Source organism: Purpureocillium lilacinum, assembly GCF_023168085.1.
Source record: "Purpureocillium lilacinum CBS 284.36 DNA, scaffold_1, whole genome shotgun sequence".
In the NCBI taxonomy this organism is placed as follows: Eukaryota; Fungi; Ascomycota; class Sordariomycetes; order Hypocreales; family Ophiocordycipitaceae; genus Purpureocillium; species Purpureocillium lilacinum.
Window position 1 is genome coordinate 126,407 of NW_027072111.1, and position 11,794 is coordinate 138,200.

At 57.0% G+C, this 11,794-nt stretch overlaps 1 protein-coding gene across 1 annotated transcript; it reads left to right on the plus strand.

Moving 5' to 3' along the window:
- Positions 1 to 2,651: 2,651 nt before the first annotated feature.
- PLICBS_000022 (uncharacterized protein) lies at positions 2,652 to 4,212 on the plus strand (the record flags this gene model as incomplete). Its single annotated transcript, XM_065599465.1, has 1 exon — positions 2,652 to 4,212. A coding segment is annotated over one exon (1,561 nt), but the record flags the coding sequence as incomplete, so codon positions are not given.
- Positions 4,213 to 11,794: the final 7,582 nt, after the last annotated feature.

Genomic DNA, 11,794 nt, shown 5'->3' on the forward strand with positions numbered 1-11,794 from the left:
CTGCTTGCTTGCTGGCGGCATCGCTGGGGGAGCGGAATGATTGGTGCCTGAGCGCAGGCTCTCTGGCTGCCTCCCACTCCGCTACCCAATCAACGGGCTCCTCTGGGCGCAGCGGCGCCAACGCAAGGCGTTCCAGGCTCCAGTCGCGTCCAACCATGTGTCCGTTGTGAGGCTGCTGTTCCGTGGACCTTCCATTCCCCGCACGATGACCCTTTGATTGTGTACTCTCCATCCAGCGAAATCCACGACACTCGACATGCGCTCGACGGCGGCCGTGGCCCACTATGGAAGGGCTCGGCATTGCGGCGAATGTCATCGCGGTCTTAGATCTGTCCGTGAAAGTCGCTGACTGGTGTGTCGAATACTGCAAGTCCGTCAAGAATGCCAAGGATGACATTGTCCGATTCCGCCTGGAAGTGATCGGGCTCCAGAGCGCTGCGAATGGCGTTAAGGAGCTACTCGCTGGGCCAAGCGCGGAGAGACTCAAAGCATCGCAGCAGCTATGCAACTCCGTCCGGCACTCCGAGTCCGAACTGCAAGCGGTCTACGAGCGGCTTCGCCCAAGGTCGGCCCGAGATATATTTACACGGCTTGGGCTCCGCACTCTTAAATGGCCGTTCCAGGGCAAAGAAGTCGAAAAGATCATGCAAACCATTGGGCGATGCACGCAGGCGATCAATCTTGCCCTGCAAGTCGATCAGACGTACGAAGGTCTGGCCAAAAGTACGACTGTGAAGCTGACATAGCTGTGGCTAGGAACATTCTTTTCGATCTCGATCGGAGGACTGTGCTCAGTCGACTCGAGTCTGAAGTTGCCAAGGGTGCTTCGTTCGACTCTCGCGCTGAGGAGCATCATGCGACATGCCTTCAGGAATCTCGTGTCGACCTCCTGCAACAAGTATCGGTGTGGGCTCGCGATCCTGATACCAAGGCAGTCTTTTGGCTCAACGGCATGGCGGGGACCGGAAAATCCACCATAGCCCGGACAGTAGCCCGTGACCTAGCCCGCAACCATTGTCTTGGGGCTAGTTTCTTCTTCAAAAGAGGCGAAACTGATCGGGCCAGCATGTCGAAGGTTTTCCCTACCCTTGCAGCCGACTTGGTGAACAACATACCCACGCTTGCCCCGCACGTAAAGGACGCCATCGAAACTGATCCCGCCATCGTGAGGAAGACGGCACGTGAACAGTGCGACAAGCTCGTCTGGCACCCAATATCAATGATTGCCGCTGAATCATCGACTCCAACGCCAATCGCCATCGTCATCGATGCGTTGGACGAGTGCGAGAGCAAAGATGATATCAGTTTGATGTTCCATCTCCTATCTCGCGCCGGAACGGGCCAGTTGGGGCGACTGAAGGTTTTCTTGACAAGTAGACCAGAGTTGCCAATACGTCTCGGTTTGGGGAGGATGGAAGGCGAGTACCAAAACTTGCTTCTCCACGAGATACCACAACATGTAATCACGCACGACATAAGCACCTTCTTCAATGAGGAGCTGGCGAGGATTCGACGTGAATACAATTCGACGGTCAGGAAGGAGCGACAGCTTCCCGACGAATGGCCAAGCGCCTCCGATACCAAGGTTCTTGTCCATATGGCAATCCCACTTTTCATTTTCGCCGCCACCGTGTGTCGTTTCATCGATGATCGAAGGCTTGGGTCGCCCGATAAACAGCTCGCCAAGGCCCTCCTTGGAGCTAGTAGGGAAGGCTCACAACTAGCTGCAACGTACCTACCTGTATTGGGAAACATGGGCATTGGGGCCTCCATTCAGCAAAGGGAGGAAATGGTTCGGACGTTTCGCATCATTGTCGGCGGTATCGTCGTGCTCGCGAGTCCTCTGTCAGTACCGGCACTGGCCCAAATCCTCAACATCCCCGAACGGGACATTGAAGTTAATCTGGATATGCTGCACTCCGTACTCAGTGTCCCGGAGACGGCAGATGCACCGGTGCGGCTGCTGCATCTATCCTTTCGCGATTTTCTGGTGGACCCAAGTCAACGTACAGATAACCCATTCTGGGTAGATGAGAACGAGACTCACCAGGAGATGGCGGGGCATTGCCTGCGAGTGCTGGAATGTCTCCGACAGGACGTATGCGATATCAAAGCTCCTGGGACGCCTCGGTCGGATATCGATCAACACATAGTTGCGGCCTTTGTCCCGCCAGAGGTTCAGTATGCCTGTCTATCCTGGGTCTATCACTTACGGAACGGACGCGCGCCTGCTCGCTATTGCGACCAAGTCATGTCATTCCTAGAGCGTCATTTCCTCCACTGGATAGAATCACTAAGCCTCATAGGCAGATCGAGGGAAAACGTTTATCTCGTTGAGGCGTTGCAAATACTCTACAAGGTCCGTGGTGCGCATACGTTATGAGCGGATGCACTCAGCTAATACCAAGTCAGGATGACGGGCCCAAAGAACTGTCTGAATTCCTTGATGATGCAATGCGTTTCGTCCGAGCATATAGTTTCGCCATCGAGAATGCGCCACTCCAGATATATTCCTCTCTCCTTATCTTTTCGCCAAACAGGAGCAAAATACGCGCTACTTTCAGGAGCGAGATCCCACGATGGATATCTCTACATCCGAAGGTAAATGAAAATTGGGGGCTATGCATGCAGACGCTTGAGGGCCATGGCAGCTCGGTCACCTCAGCGGCCTTCTCTCCCGATTCGATGCTCGTGGCGTCGGGCTCCAACGACAAGACGATCCGGCTCTGGCGCGTGGCCACGGGCGAGTGCGCGCAGACGCTCGAGGGCCATGTCAACGGGGTCTGCTCGGTAGCCTTCTCGCCCGATTCGACACTTGTGGCGTCGGGCTCCCACGACAAGACGATCCGGATCTGGCGCGTGGCCACGGGCGAGTGCGTGCAGACGCTCGAGGGCCATGACAACGGGGTCTGCTCGGTAGCCTTCTCGCCCGATTCGACACTTGTGGCGTCGGGCTCCCACGACAAGACGATCCGGATCTGGCGCGTGGCCACGGGCGATTGCGTGCAGACGCTCGACGGCCATGGCAGCTGGGTCAGGTCGGTAGCCTTCTCGCCCGATTCGTCACTCGTGGCATCGGGCTCCCACGACGGGACCCGGATCTGGCGCGTGGCCACGGGCGATTGCGTGCAGACGCTCGACGGCCATGGCAGCTGGGTCAGCTCGGTAGCCTTCTCACCCGATTCGTCACTCGTGGCATCGGGCTCCCACGACGGGACCCGGATCTGGCGCGTGGCCACGGGCAAGTGCGTGCAGACGCTCGAGGGCCATGACGACGAGGTCAGGTCGGTGGCCTTCTCGCCCGATTCGTCACTCGTGGCATCGGGCTCCGACGACAAGACGATCCGGATCTGGCGCGTGGCCACGGGCAAGTGCGCGCAGACGCTTGAGGGCCATGACGACGAGGTCAGGTCGGTGGCCTTCTCGCCCGATTCGTCACTCGTGTCATCGGGCTCCGACGACAAGACGATCCGGATCTGGCGCGTGGCCACGGGCAAGTGCGTGCCGATGCTCGAGGGTCATGACGACGTGGTCAGGTCGGTGGCCTTCTCGCCCGATTCGTCACTCGTGGCATCGGGCTCCGACGACGAGACGATCCGGCTCTGGCGCGTGGCCACGGGCGAGTGCGTGCAGACGCTCGAGGGTCATGACGACGTGGTCAGGTCGGTGGCCTTCTCGCCCGATTCGACGCTCGTGGCATCGGGCTCCCACGACGAGACGATCCGGATCTGGCGCGTGGCCACGGGCGATTGCGTGCAGACGCTCGAGGGCCATGGCAGCTGGGTCATGTCGGTGGCCTTCTCGCCCGATTCGTCACTCGTGGCATCGGGCTCCGACGACGAGACGATCCGGCTCTGGCGCGCGGCCACGGGCGAGTGCGTGCAGACGCTCGATGTTGGGTTTGTTTCGTTGCGGCTGTCTTTCGAGTACGGCGGTTCACGTTTGCTGACCGATCGTGGTGTTGTCGCCACACAAGTGGAGACATCTGGATGGTCTCCCACTGACCCTGTCGCCAATGCATCGGCTGTTGTTTACTCATTCGGCATCAGCGAAGACCGCACCTGGATCATGTGGAATGGAAACAACGTGTTCTGGCTGCCCAAGGAATATCGGCCCTCCGCGTCTGCGGTATCTGGGTCTAACATCGCGATTGGCTCCGCGAAAGGGTGCGTAATACTCATCGGATTTTCGCATCAAGCCGTCCCAGAGTAATACACGGATCACCGGGGTCGAAAAGCCAAGTATAATAATTGTTACGTTTACGACTTTGTGACGGACGGTAGAAGGGGATGTCTCCAATATATAGCCTGAAAAATGCTTGCAGAATATTCTCGAAGCGTGGACTGCTTTGTCGCCATCCGGCGTGTGGGAACCTGGAAGGTCTCGCGACTATTACTTATTGGTCGCGGTTGGTTGCGATTGGTTGCTACCCTCTGACCGCATCGAACGTAGCTGCGGTGAGCCGACAACCCCTCCTCTTTCCCCCCTCGTGGGTCGTCCTTGGGGTCAGACTCGGTTGTAGAATATCTCAGGAACAGGGCTACTGTGACGGCACGAGCAAGGCTCATGTAGGGACGATCGGCTAAGCGGCGGCTAATACCTGTTGTGTTAATCATTACCACCACCACTTATGCCGGACCCACTTTTATGCAGTACTTGGTGGTCAATGCTTTTAAAATGATCACAAAAGAGAGAGTGGAGGGGGAAGCCAGTTTCGCTCATAGCTGTACAGTAATGGAATCTAGAGGAGTACAGTACGGGGCTCAGAGCAGTTTTCATCCTTCGTTATTTGAGATTCTGTCGAGTGTAGGGTGGTGATCCATCATGGTGGATGCTGAAGTGGACGCGTCGGTGGGTGGGGGCTACCCCGCGACGCCAAAACGACGCGTGGGGCGGCCCACGACCAACGCTCGCGATGCGGCGAGACAGTTTGAAGAGAAGGAGCTGGCGGTGAAGCGCGTGACTCGACAAGCGACACGGGCAGTTGCGAACGACAATGGAAACGGACAGACGATTGTCGTGAGGACAGCAGCAACCAGCGGCGGCGATGGAAAAGCGATGCTCCAGCGCGTTCTGGAGCTGCTGGACGCGTCGCGCACCGAAATGAAAGAGATGAGACAAATCATCACGGAACAGTTCGAAACCATCAAGAAACAGCAAAATTTGATTGAAGAGCTTCAGCAGCAAGGAAAAGACACGAAACGCGAGGTTCATGATGCAAGAGAGGAACTGCGCGATGCCAAGGAGCAGTTGAAGCAGGCAGTCGAGCAACTTGAAGCAATCACGACACGCGTCGCGGAGTCCCCACAGCCATCGTACGCGGATGTTGCGCGCTCCCCTCCGTCCTCGCAACCAAGCAACATCAGGACCCTTTCAACTGGCAATACAACGCCGTCTAGCTTCACAGACACCTTCTACTGCACTATCGATACCTCGCGTGTGGGAGATGGCGAAAACGACCAGGTTACGGCTGGGGCCATTCGCAGCTTGGCCGAGGAGGAGATCAGGGCCGAGCAAGGCCAGCCCAACTGGCGCTGCCGGGCCGTGATCAAGGATTCTAAGAAACCCAACCGCGTCAAGATTGCTTGCCGAGACGAAGCAGAGCAGAACATGGTGAAACGCATTGTGGAAGCCAAGCTGCCACAAGGTGCCAGAGTGCTCAGAGACGAGCTCTACCCCGTCAAGGTCGACCATGTCAACCGAACAGCCGTCTTGGACGACTCGGGCGACATCCGGCTGGGGGCTGCAGAGGCAATTGGGAAGGAAAATGACACGCAGATCGCCAAGATTGCGTGGCTGAGCAAACGCGACGTCCCGAAGGCGTATGGCTCAATGGTGGTGTATCTATCCAAGGGGTCAGACGCCCAGAGGCTTCTTTCGGAGGGCTTCTTTTACGCCGGAGGAGAGTCGGGGTATACCGGAGTCTTCGAACGTCGCCCTCGTCCCGACCAGTGCTACAACTGCCAGCAGATCGGCCACAAAGCTTTCCAGTGCAACAGGAGCCAAACTTGCGGCAAGTGTGCAAAAGAGGGACATCACCACAACGCTTGCAGTGAGACAATCTACAAGTGCGTGTTGTGTGGTGGACCCCACGAGTCATTCAGCCGAAACTGCAGGAAGCTTTACCCATCTCCAAATGAGTAACACGCTTCGAGTGATCCAGCACAATGTGGCAAAGCAAGGCCCGATTCAGGATAGTCTGATGAACGACAGTGAACTTGAGAATGCAGCGGTGCTGGCTATTCAGGAACCGCAAGCAAGGATAGTCAATGGTCGCCTACTGACGACTCCAATGGGGCACAGCAAGTGGACGAAGATGGTGCCCCCCACGTACGCTAAGGGAAGATGGGCGATTCGAAGCATGTTGTGGGTCAGAAACGATCTGGATGCGGAGCAGGTGCCGGTCGAGTCTCCGGACATGACTGCGGCGCTGTTGCGGCTGCCGGATCGTCTGGTCTTGATATTCTCTGTCTATGTACAGGGGAGTGAAGAGCAGGCGCTTCGGGAGTCGTGTGATACACTGCGGCGGGTTATCACCGACACCAGGCGGAATGCAGGTAGAGTCGTAGATGTGGTGATTGCGGGCGACTTCAACCGCCATGACCAGCTGTGGGGAGGAGAAGATGTTGTGCCAGAGCGATACGGGGAGGCAGATCGGATCATTGCGCTGATGAACGAGTTTGCACTCAGTAGCCTGCTGCAACGGGGCACGAAGACGTGGCACAGGGGTGTGCACGAGTCGACAATTGATCTGATACTGGTGTCGGAGGACTTGGCAGGCTCGGTCATCTCCTGCAAGACCCTGGCCTCGAACCACGGATCGGACCACGAAGTCATCGACACGGTATTTGACACATCAGTCCCGGAGCGAAAGATGCCCGAGCGGCTGCTCTTCAAGAACGCGCCCTGGAACGATATCAATAAGCGAGTAGCCGCGGCCCTAGGAAAGGACCCGATCGAAGGCACGGTTCAACACCAGACGGACAGGCTCATGTCGGTAGTGTTGGAGGCGATGCATGCCCTCACACCCAAGGCGAAATCATGCCCCCATGCGAAGCGTTGGTGGACACAAGATTTGACACAGCTGCGACAAATACACACGTATTGGAGGAACCGCGCGAGGGCGTCGAGACGCGGAGGACAGATCTCGGAGCATCTCGAGCGTACGGCTCGAGGAGCTGCGAAGCAATATCATGACGCCATCCGACAACAGAAGAAGAAACACTGGAACGAATTCCTAGCGGACAATGACAATATATGGCAAGCGGCGAAATACCTCAAGTCGGGAGATGTCTCAGCGTTTGGCAAAGTCCCACACCTTCACCGGAGCGATGGCTCAAGGACTACGAACGTGAAGGAGCAAGCCGAGATACTGCTAACCACCTTCTTCCCTCCGCTACCGGAGATCATCGAGGAGGAGGGCGATAGGCCACAGCGCGGCGCGGCAGTGCCCATGCCAGACATCACCCCGGCTGAGATTGAGCGACAGCTCTTCGCAGCAAAGTCATGGAAGGCGCCCGGCGGCGACGGACTGCCCGTTGTGGTTTGGAAGCGGCTCTGGCCCAGTGTCAAGCACCAGGTGGTTGCGCTGTTCCGTGCGTCGCTTGAACAAGGGACCCTGCCCGAGCAGTGGAGGCACGCCAAGATCATTCCCCTGAAAAAGCCAGACAAGCCCGACTATGCAGTAGCAAAGGCGTGGAGGCCGATCTCGCTGCTGTCGACACTAGGCAAAGTCCTGGAGTCGGTGGTTGCGGAGAGGATCTCTCACGCGGTCGAGACATACGGTCTGTTGCCGACGAACCACTTCGGGGCACGCAAACAACGGTCCGCTGAACAAGCCTTGATGCTGCTACAAGAACAAATCTACGCCGCCTGGCGCGGTCGGCGCATCTTGAGCTTGGTTAGCTTTGACGTGAAAGGAGCGTATAACGGAGTGTGCAAGGCCAGACTCATCCAGCGCATGAGGGCCAGAGGCCTCCCGGAGGGTTTGCTGCGATGGGTGGAGGCATTCTGCTCCAACCGCACGGCCACGTTACAGGTTAACGGGCAGTCAACAGATGCGCGGATCCTTCCACAAGCAGGCCTGCCGCAGGGCTCTCCACTGTCGCCGATTCTTTTTCTCTTCTTCAACGCTGATCTCGTGCAGCAGCAAATTGATTGCCACGGAGGCTCTGTTGCGTTTGTGGACGACTACACAGCCTGGGTTACTGGCCCGACGGCGCAGAGCAACCGTGCAGGGATCGAGGCTATCATCAATCGAGCGCTGGACTGGGAACGACGCAGTGGAGCAACGTTCGAAGCAGAAAAGACGTCCATAATCCACTTCACCCGCAAGGCATTCAAGTTCGACACTCACGCATTCGCCATCAAAGGTCAGATCGTCGAACCGAAAAGACACGTCAAAGTGTTAGGGATGATCATGGATTCCAGCCTTAAGTACAAGGAGCATATGGCGCGAGCATCCGCCAAGGGGCTGGAGTCGGCCATGGAGCTCCAGCGGCTTCGTGGCCTCTCACCAGCCACAGCGCGACAGCTGTTCACGGCTATGGTCGCGCCAATCGTAGATTATGCCTCCAATGTATGGATGCATGCGTGCCGATACAACCGGGCCGGCCCGATCAATCGAGTGCAGAGGGCTGGGGCGCAGGCAATCGTCGGGACGTTCATGACCGTTGCCACCAGTATAGCTGAAGCAGAAGCACACATCCCAAGCGCCCAGGAGCGTTTTTTGGAGACGAGCCGTCAAGATGTGGACCGACATGCATACTCTGCCTACGACAAATCCACTGCGTAACGCGACGAAGAGCATCCGAAAGTTCAAGCGGTTCTGTCGGTCTCCCTTCTACGAGCTGGCGACAGCACTCAACGACATTCCGGTCGACGAACTGGAGACGATCAATCCTTTCTCTTTGGCTCCGTGGGCCGAACGGATCCGGACGATCACTGACGACGATGACGCAGCGACAGGCACAGAAGCGGGCGCGGATGGGGTTATGCATGTAGCAGTGAGCAGCTCAGCCCGTAATGGTCTTGTAGGGTCTGGTGCGGTGATCGAACTGTCTCCTACAAGTGGACAAGGAGCGGGACTTGAACGCCACTCCTTCACCCTTGGCCTGAGGACGGAACAGAACCCGTTCTCCGGAGAGTTAGCGGCCATTGCGCAGGCGCTCAGGTGTTTACCGGAGATAAGAAATCGGAGCGTGGAAGTATTGACAAGCAACAAGGCAGCCGTCCTGACCCTTCGAAACCCACGACAGCAATCAGGCCAGCAGTATGTCGACTCGATACACGAGACCATTGGCGTCTTGAGAGACCAGGGAAACGCAGTGACAGTTACGTGGGTGCCCGTCAGCAGCGAGCATGGGCTCCTGAAACTAGCCAAGGACGAGGCACGGGAGGCCACGCGCGAGGACGCGACTCCCGCAGCCAAGTTCCCTAGAGCACGATCAACGACACTGGGCATCGCAAGGGCAAAACAGCGGGCGGACAACAAGATCCCCAGCAACGTCGGGGATTACACCAAGAGAATAGACGGAGCACTACCTGGAAAACATACCCGCCAACTGTATGATCAATTAACATGGAAAGAGGCCAACTTGCTGGCACAGCTCAGGACAGGCATGGCGCGACTCAACGACTACCTGTACCGCATCAAAGCAGCAGCGTCGCAACAGTGCGCTTGCGGACACGCCCGAGAAACAGTAGATCACTTTCTCTTTCGATGCACCAGATGGACAGCATTTCGCACGGAGATGATGCAATGCACAGACACACAGCGAGGGAACATTTCGTTCTTCCTGGGAGGCAAGCAACGATCGGACAATGAGAACTGGGTACCAAACATGGAAGCAGTGCGCTCCACGATCCGTTATGCGTTAGCAACAGGGCGATTGGAGAACACGCGACATTGATGGGTCCTCGCCGGACCAGCCATTCACTACTAACCCCTCGCACATCACCCGTGCATCCAACAACAGGCGCCGCTTCAGCCGCCGTAGATAGGACTCTGAACACTTGAAGAATCGCCTTCAAGCTTGCTTGTTAATAAAATCACACACGGGAACAGGGCGTCATGACGAACAGGAAAGACAAAGAGATGGAGATGGAGAAGGTATGGGCTATTTTGAGACTTCGTCAAATTTGGAAGCGAACATGTAATTAAGCAGATAGTTGCTCTATTGGCCAGCTGGTCACCGGGCGTAATCAACTAGTGAGTGTACAGTAATCCGAACCAAATGCAAAGAAACTTGCAGAGAGCTTCGGGGGAACTGGGTAGCGAACAGGAAGAACAGGAGCGATTTCTGGATCACCCTGCCGCGGATCGGGTCTCATCCAGGGCGACACCCTCTTCTCAGCCCCTGGCAACATCAAAATCTGTCCTCGTCCCCTGGCGACGTACTTGAAAGAAGGCTTGCAGGACGAATGGTGTGGAACAAAATCGGCTTCCAGGACGTGGGATATGAAGCAAAGTCGGCTTGCAGGACGAGTGGTGTGAAGCAAAAATGGCTTCCAGGACGCGTGGTGTGAAGCATGCAGGCTCGCAGATGTGTGGTGTGAAGCTCGCAGGAGGTGTGGTGTGAAGCAGAACCGGCTTCCAGAATGTGTGGTGTGAAGCTCGCAGGACAAGTGGTGTGAAGCATGAAGGCTTGCAGTACGAGTGGTGTGAAGCAAAATCGGCTTCCAGGACATGTGGTGTGAAGCATATTGGCTTGCATGACGCGTGGTGTGAAGCATGCAGACTTGCAGGATGTGTGGTGTGAAGCAAAATCGGCGTCCGGGAAGTGTGGTGTGAAACTCCCAGGCCGTGTGGTGTGAAGAATGCAGGCTTGCAGGACGTGTGGTGTGAATCTCGCAGGACGAGGGGTGTGAAGCATGTACGCTTGCAGGTCGAGTGGTGTGAAACAAAATCGGCTTCCAGGTCGAGTGGTGTGAAGCTCGCAGGACGTGTGGTGTGAAGCACGGGATGCGAATGGGGCAGAGGAATGCGGGAGGAGGCAAAGAAGGATTGCAGCAAGAGGTAAGACCGGGGTGGGCACATGGGTGCAGACAAGGATCCGCGTCCCCTGTCATTCAGCTCACCACCAGCTTCTTTGCTTCACACCATCAACCTTTACCTCGCGATTCTCCACACCATCGCACTAGACACCCCTGTTCACGCTTGCCTGCAACGCTGACAGCCTCGTCTGGGCGCCCACAATGGCTCCTTCTGGGCGAAGCCCTGGAGTGGGCGGGAGAGTCAATCCGCAACTTGGCCGTCCCCCTTCCATCGTTGAAGCCTGCAGTGTGTGGAGGAGCCGAAACTGCCTCATATGAGAATAGAGTAGGTACGGCCACGGAAGGGTCTAGGGCCGGCTCCCCAAACCTCCGTGTCCAGTCTGTTCCGTCAACTTCTCTCGTCGCATGCCTGCCTTGATCGCTTCCCGCCGTCCCAGAAATTCTTGTTGTTCCAACCACAACCTTGTTTCCGGCGACCAACAATGTGACTTTCGTCGCGTGGGCGGAAGTTGCCTCGCTGCCCGGCGAGCCATTCGACTTGCCGACACAACTGTCTTCGACGGCTCCGCCACCTGGGACACCGTAAACCGCTCCTCTGACCTACGCCATAGAGTGGTCCATCGCCAACCACTATCTTACGCGTTCGGTGATCCGCTGCCCGGATTGTGGGCGGAGGCAACCGACCTGAGATGTCCTCGTCCGGCTCAGTACGTAACTGCCCCCGGCTACGGCCTGTCTTGAGTCCACTGGATTTAATATGGACTGTAGGCCGTTCTCCCCTGGGAATGCCAGGACAAAG